At 38.7% G+C, this 7,190-nt stretch overlaps 1 protein-coding gene across 1 annotated transcript; it reads right to left on the bottom strand.

The window, feature by feature from the left end:
- Window positions 1-5,526: 5,526 nt before the first annotated feature.
- Window positions 5,527-6,493, bottom strand: LOC110258643 (olfactory receptor 14J1-like). Its single transcript, XM_021081934.1, has one exon. The coding sequence runs from the start codon at window positions 6,491-6,493 to the stop codon at window positions 5,531-5,533; it is 963 nt and encodes a 320-aa protein (XP_020937593.1). The 3' UTR covers window positions 5,527-5,530.
- Window positions 6,494-7,190: the final 697 nt, after the last annotated feature.

Genomic DNA, 7,190 nt, shown 5'->3' with positions numbered 1-7,190 from the left:
ATCATTTTCACATTAGAAAGGAGTTCCCATCGTGGCTCAGTGGTTAATGAATCCAACTAGTATCCATGAGGACGTGGGTTCGATTCCTGGCCTCGATCAGTGGGTTAAGGATCAGGCATTGCCGTGAGATGTGGTGTAGGTTGAAGACACGGCTCAGATCTGGTGTTGCTATGGCTGTGGCATAGGCCAGCAGCTGTAGCTCCGATTTGACCCTAGCCTGGGAACCTCCATATGCCGCAACTACGGCCCTAAAAAGACCAAAAAAAAAAAAAGGAAAAAAGAAAATTTGTAACTCTAAAGTCTTTTTAGGGCCACACCCACAGCATATGGAGGTTCTCAGGCTAGGGCTCGAATCAGAGCTGTAGCCACTGGCCTATACCACAGTCACAGCAATGCCAGATCTGAGTCACATCTGCGAATACACCACAGCTCACAGCAACACTGGATCCTTAACCCAATGAGTTGAGGCAGGGATCAAACCTGTGTCCTCATGGATGCTAGTCAGATTCGTTTCTGTTGAGCCACGACAGGAACTCCTCTCTCCCCTTTAAGTCATAAATATTTTTAAAATCTTCCTTCCAGTTTTATGACCTAGGAATCTCTTTCTCAACCAGGGAGTCACTCCTTTGAAATGTAATCCTCAAAGAAGATACCTTTGCTCTCATCTGGTCTCTGTGGGAGGGGGAGTCTAACCTCCACAGTTGCTTTGCTCCAAGTTCTAAAACTGCCTCCTGTCAAGAAGATACAAAGAGCTTACTTTTGTTTTGGGTAGAACCAATTAGCAAACACAGCTGGCCTTCAGTCCCTCTGCCTCAGCTCTTCAAAACTCTCCAACCCTTTTTTTCAGCAAAGCTGAGCTTAGACCGAGTTCTATCTTTTCTCCTCTATTGCAATAGCCTTGAATAATGTCTTCCATCCCTTTTCCTTTGTCCAGTGCAATTTATACCTTGACAGTGATACTCATTGGGTGACTAACCCTCATCTTTGCATCTCCTTCCTGCCTGCAGAATTTTCTGTCTGCCATATCTCTTTCAAGCTTACTTGTTCAGTGTTTTATCTTCAGACACTGTTATGAGGCCAGAATGGTCCATCTCCAGATTTTCCTTTCAATTTCAGGCACCATGGTGGGCCAGTTAGCAATCAACTCAAGACCAGTGTCATTTGGTGTTTAAGGGCAGCTCAGGCAACTAAACCCCAGAGGTTCCTGGCTTCTCCCTAAATGGACATGACAAGTTCTTCTCTCAATAATACCCTCAATTTATCCAACCTTTCCCTCTTTAGATTATTCCAGAAAGGGGACATCAGAAAAATGTGGATAATCGTGCTGCTATCTTTACTCATCTCATTTCCTTTTTTAGTTAGTTATATCTTGTACTAAAAAATGAGGAAGACATTTCTCTAACTTTTCCTGTTATGTTTCTGAACTCAGCTAAGCCTTAGTATGTGCAATAATCTCTCTGGGCATGAGGAGAACCTCATCTGTTGACTACTACCAGCGCGGTTGTTGATTTTCCAAAAGTGGAAATGAATCTGACTAGGAACCATGTGGTTGCGGGTTCAATCCCTGGCCTCGCTCAATGGGTTAAGGATCTGGCATTGCTGTGGCTGTGGCGCAGGCCAGCAGCTATAGTACCAATTAGGCCCCTAGCCTGGGAACCCCCATATGCCGCAGGTGTGGCCCTAAAAAGACAAAAGACAAAAAAAAAAGGGACTGTCGTTTTGCTTCATGATTCAGTTTTTTATCCTTTCTTTCTCTATTAAAAGTTCTATCACCACAACAACTATATGGATGTGTAGAAAGATTAAGAGCGAAGAGAGCTCCTATTTATTAAGAGCTTATTAAATATCAAATAGTATTTTAAGTGTCTTACGTGTGTTAACATCCAGCAAGCTCCACAATACTATAAATTACTATTACTAACCCTATTTTACAGGTAAAAAGACTAAGGCAGAGAGATTAAAAAACCATTAATGGTGATATAACCAAAAAGTAGGGAAGCCTTGGCAATCTCAGTCAAGTCTTTTAACATCTATAATACTCTCAAGGAAAAATAATTTATTCTCAGGTAAAAAAGAGTAAAACACATTAAAACTTTAAAAATATCACCTCACACAGACACACACTTTATTTGCAGCAGAGAAGTCCAGATCTACCTTGCTAGTGGAAAGTAGAGTTAACGATTACAAAGTTGTTTAATGCACCCGAGTTTGAGATACTCTTAGTCCACATTGGTCTTATTCTGTATCAACCAGGAGAAGGCCTGGCATAAGACAGATCCTGAACACATGGCTTTAAATGAATCCTTGAATAATCTTCTGTGTAAAAATTACATGTCTGTGGAGCTCCCTGCTGGTTCAGCGGGTTAAAGACCACTGTTGGCACTGTGGCTCAGGTCCCAGCTGTGGTGTGGGTTTGATCCCTGGAACTTCCACATGTGGAACATGCAACCAAAAAAAAAAAAAAAAAAGAATTATATGTTTGAATGATGGATTATTCTGTTTATGAATTTAAAAATAAATAACTCATCAGATTGTGTACTTTCATGTTATAATGGAATTCATATAGAAAACACAAAAATTACTGAGAATTATTAGAAATTAATAGTGGCTAAATTTCAGTTTAAAATATAAGAATTAGTGCAATATTCCTTCTTAACAGTTGCAGTTCTCAAATTTCTTAGTTGCAGCACATAGAGCCAATCCTAGCTGTATTTAGCTACACCACAGGGTCTCTTGGAAGGCATGATAGTAAAGTTTGGAAGATATGAGCCCAGGGCAGTGAAACTGACCTAGCATAGAGCGCACTGCTGACAGTGCTGGACACAGACTCTGCATTTCCTCCTGTGGAAGTGCAGGACTAGATTCCAGACTCCACTACTTCTGCTCCCCAAAGCTGAATGCCTCTACCACCAGCTTCGTTAGAAATGGATACCACTTGGTTCCTGCCTCTCACATTGCTTTTCTTTAAGTCGAAGTCTCAGGCTGGAAAATCTAATCTCAGAACCAAAGTCCCATGCCTGCATTCTAGCCATAAGGGATACCAGGAAAGGGGGTTTTACTCTGTCTTGGGAGATAGTAGTAGGAGTAGTGCGGGAATTCCTACCCTCTATAACATTGTTCAGAGATACTCAGTATGTGCAATGCATGTTTAACGAATAGAAAGTGAGTCAGGTTTATAGTAATCACGCATGCATGAAATCATAAAATCTATTGAAAAATGTGAGTTACTTTTGTAAAGAGAATTAGCAAAATGTGATTTAGCATAAACAACAAAATTTTTAGTATTTCTTGGTAAAAAGACACTATGTAACAGAGCACATTTTTGAAGTTAATTGATCAATTTTGAAGGATTGAATGCTCTCAAGAACAAACACAGTATTTATTGAAATAAATGAAAAGGTTCAAAATAAGAATACAAGGCAATAAAAATATTATATAGATCAAAGAATGGTTCTTTACCTGTCGCTACAGTGGACAATACAATATTACTTAATTAGCTTAAATATATAAAAATACAGATTAATAAAAAACCTGAAGGCATAGAAATAGAGATGAAAATTGACATGCTTTCTCTTTGTAATTCAACAGGCTCATTACATAATAGGTCAATAAAATAAATATTTCATAAATTGTGTTAACATATTTCATTGATGTGCAACTTAGGAAAAAATATAATTTACCCATTATTGCAGATGGATTGAACAGTCTAATAACTGATGAGGAAAAAAGATCTGATTACTAGTCATTTAAGACTATTGCTTGGTGGAGTTCCCACGGTGGCACACTGGGTTAAGAATCTGACTACAGCAGCTCAGTGGAGGTGCAGGTTGCATTCTCCGCCCAGCTCAGTCGATTAAAGGATCCTGTATTGCCGCAGTTGTGACATAGGTTGCAGCTGTGGCTCAGATTCAGTCCCTGACCAGGATTCAATATCTGGCTCAGGAACTTCCATATGCCATGGGTATGGCCATAAAATTTAAACAACAAAAAACACTATCCCTTAGTAATTTATACCTGTTAAGCTTTGTGGCTACAACCTTTAAAAACTCATATTTGACTTATTTGATATAAGATTGTGTAGAAAAAAATACTTTGAAAAAGCAGAATCAAAAGATCCTGTCGTGGCACAGTGAAAACAAATCCCACTAGGAACCACGAGGTTGCGGGTTTGATCCCTGGCCTCGCTCAGTGGGTTAAGGATCTGGCATTGCCGTGAGCTGTGGTGTAGGTGGCAGATGCAGCTTGGATCCCGAGTTGCTATGGCTATGGTGTAGGCCAGCAGCTGTAGCTCTGGTTCGACCCCTAGCCTTGGAACCTCCATATGCCTCAGGTGCCTCCCTAAAAAGCAAAAAAAATAAGAATCAAAGAGGGACTGAGAAAATGGCTTTGCCACTATAAAACACAGATTTCTAGTATTTATAAATCTTTTCACATAATGAAGAATAAAAATTTTTAAATTAAAATGGATAATATGAAAAATAAATAAAAATTGTAAACATGTTTAACCTCTTAATCTACCACATTAAAAATAATTAAAGGTAAAATATTGTAGCTATAAAAATTAAAAATGAAAAATCCCCACAATATCCAATGCTGGGTATATTTTATGTACTTTTGTGTTGCAAGCACTTGTTATGGTTTTAACCACCTAACAGAATCTCTATAAATATTTGTTGAATGAATTTATAAATCATGAGAGACATAGAATTGACATGGCTACATGTTGCTAATAGCCATGTAAAGTGATTTAATATTTTTGTAAACAATATAGTCATATATTCAAAATAGTTTAACATGTATACACTTTGACTCAGCAACCCCATTCCATGGAATTTTGAAGAGCAGAAATTCAATTTTTAGCATAACTTATAAAATAAAATTGGAAATAAAATAGGTTACTTGTTATACAAAATAGGTGAATGCGTTAAATGTATTATATGAATTCCACTGAATATTGTGCATTCAGTGAAAGAAGAAAATTATAATGGTAAAACTATGTAGGTTTATGTAATAATTGTATATAAGTTTGCACCAATATGCAAAATTGGTATTTATAAAGACAAAAATTAAAATAGACATTTGAAATTAAATGAGTGGTTAATGGAATTGTGGATAAATTGCCACTTTTTACTACCATTATTGTCATATTGTGTATGCAGAGCTTTTCAAAAAGTGTGCTATGTGTGTTGGGTATATCTGTGTATGTGTATGTATCTGTGTGTCTTTGTGTATTGGAAGGAAAGGGAAAGTAGTGGGCCTATATGAAAAGAAAAATGAAAAGATTCTATATAATTCTCTTTTAATTTGAAAGAATAACAAAAAATTGGTTTCAACGACTAATAAAATGAAGATATCAGATGAAGAGTTTCTGTAGTGATGATACTTACAGTGCATGATTTATCAATAGGAAAAAAAGTGTTACTTTTCCTCAACATTACTGAACATATATTACAAATATATATTCTATGTATATATATAGAATAAATTCCAATTATTAAAAAGGTTCCTTGGGTGTAATATTGGCCATCCATCAACAATAGGACAAAAATGTCTTTTTCTTGGTGAATTCACCATCCAACAGTAATTTTCTTAAAGCTTCCCTCATGGTCTTATTCCTCAAGCTGTAGATAATAGGATTCAGTGTTGGGGGCACTACTGTATAAAAGAGAGATATCATAATATCAAAAGCAGTTGGAGAATCTGAAGTTGATTTTAGAAACTCAAAGATGCCCATGGAGAGAAAAAATGACACAACAAAGAGGTGGGGCAGGCAGGTGGAGAAGGCTTTGGAGCGGCCCTCGGCAGAGGGAATTCTTAGAACTGTGGAAAAGATGTGGATGTAGGAGTGGGCAATGGAGATGAAGCAGATGAATGCCAGCACCGTCATGAAGGCCGCCACTCCAATCACTCCCAGGTAATCATTGGAGCAGGAGAGCTTCAGCAACTGGGGGATATCACAGAAGAACTGATGGATGACTTTGGCCCTACAGAAGGTGATGGAGAACGTGGCAGCTGTGTACAGGATCCCAGAGGTGCCTCCACTCAGCCAGACAGCTATCACAGCCCACTCGCAGGCTCTGGGATCCATGATGGCCTCGTAGTGCAGTGGGAGGCAGATGGCTGCATAGCGGTCATAAGACATCACTGTGAGAATGGCCACCTCAGCCCAGGCCAAAGACGTGAAGAAGAAGACCTGCAGCATGCACTGACCGTGGCTAATACAGCCATTGCCTGTCAGTGAAGTGTCAATGGACTGCGGGACCGTGACAGAAATGAAGGCGAGGTCCAGGAAGGAAAGATGCTTCAAGAAGTAATACATTGGGGATTGGAGATGTTGGTCCAGCGTTGTGACGGCAATAATGATGACGTTACCTGCTAAGGCTGACAGGTACATCAGCAAGAAAAGCAATGCATGTAAGATCTGCAGCTCACGAGTGTTGGAAAATCCCATGAGGAGGAATCTGCACGTTGTGGTTACATTTGCCATAACCATGTTGAAGATACAAATTGGGTTGGCAACTGGAAGATAAAGAGGATAGGGGACATGCAGTAGAGAAATGTTAAAATAAATTATTCATTTATTCATCGCTGCTTCTTTCAACAATTTATTTTTAAGCACCTGTTATTCATCAGTTGTGCCCTAGATGGTGGGAATCCAAAGAAGAATATATGTATGTTTCTTGTGTTCATAGCACTTTCAGAAACACTAGTAAACCAGTAGTTACAGCTAGGTGCAAAGTGTGGTTACATCACTGGTCCTGTCATAGAAAAACAGATGCATTTGCACCACTAAAAAACGCTATTCCATTTCCACAAGTGAAACCAATTGCTTTGCTTTAAGTCAAGAACAGAAAGTCAGGGGCGTTCCTGCTGTGGTGTAGTGGGTTAAGGATCCAGCCTTGCCAAAGCTGGATGTAGGTCACAAATGCAGCTTAGATTTGATCCCTGGCCTGGGTACTTCCGTTAAAAAAAAAAAAAAAAAAAAAAAAAAAAAGGAAAGAAAGAAAAAAAGCAAAAACTCAATGATCAGCTCTTGGTTAGAGGTTTCTTAAAACTGAATGGATTTTATTTGTGTATAGTACATTGTTGTATTTTAGAAGATTGAGTGGCCTTTTGGAGGAAATATGGTTAGATGGGTGATACCTAAGGTTCTTTCCTAACCAACAATTCCGTTATAGGGAAAGCCCCTG

This window comes from Sus scrofa, unplaced genomic scaffold (assembly GCF_000003025.6).
Source record: "Sus scrofa isolate TJ Tabasco breed Duroc unplaced genomic scaffold, Sscrofa11.1 Contig2639, whole genome shotgun sequence".
Lineage (NCBI taxonomy): Eukaryota > Metazoa > Chordata > Mammalia > Artiodactyla > Suidae > Sus > Sus scrofa.
Note: the sequence above shows the minus strand (reverse complement) of the source record. Positions and strands in the feature narration are given on the sequence as shown.

Bases quoted from the DNA above. Each gene is read 5' to 3' on its own strand.
- LOC110258643 (XM_021081934.1), bottom strand. From the start codon at position 6,493: ATGGTTATGGCAAATGTAACCACAACGTGCAGATTCCTCCTCATGGGA.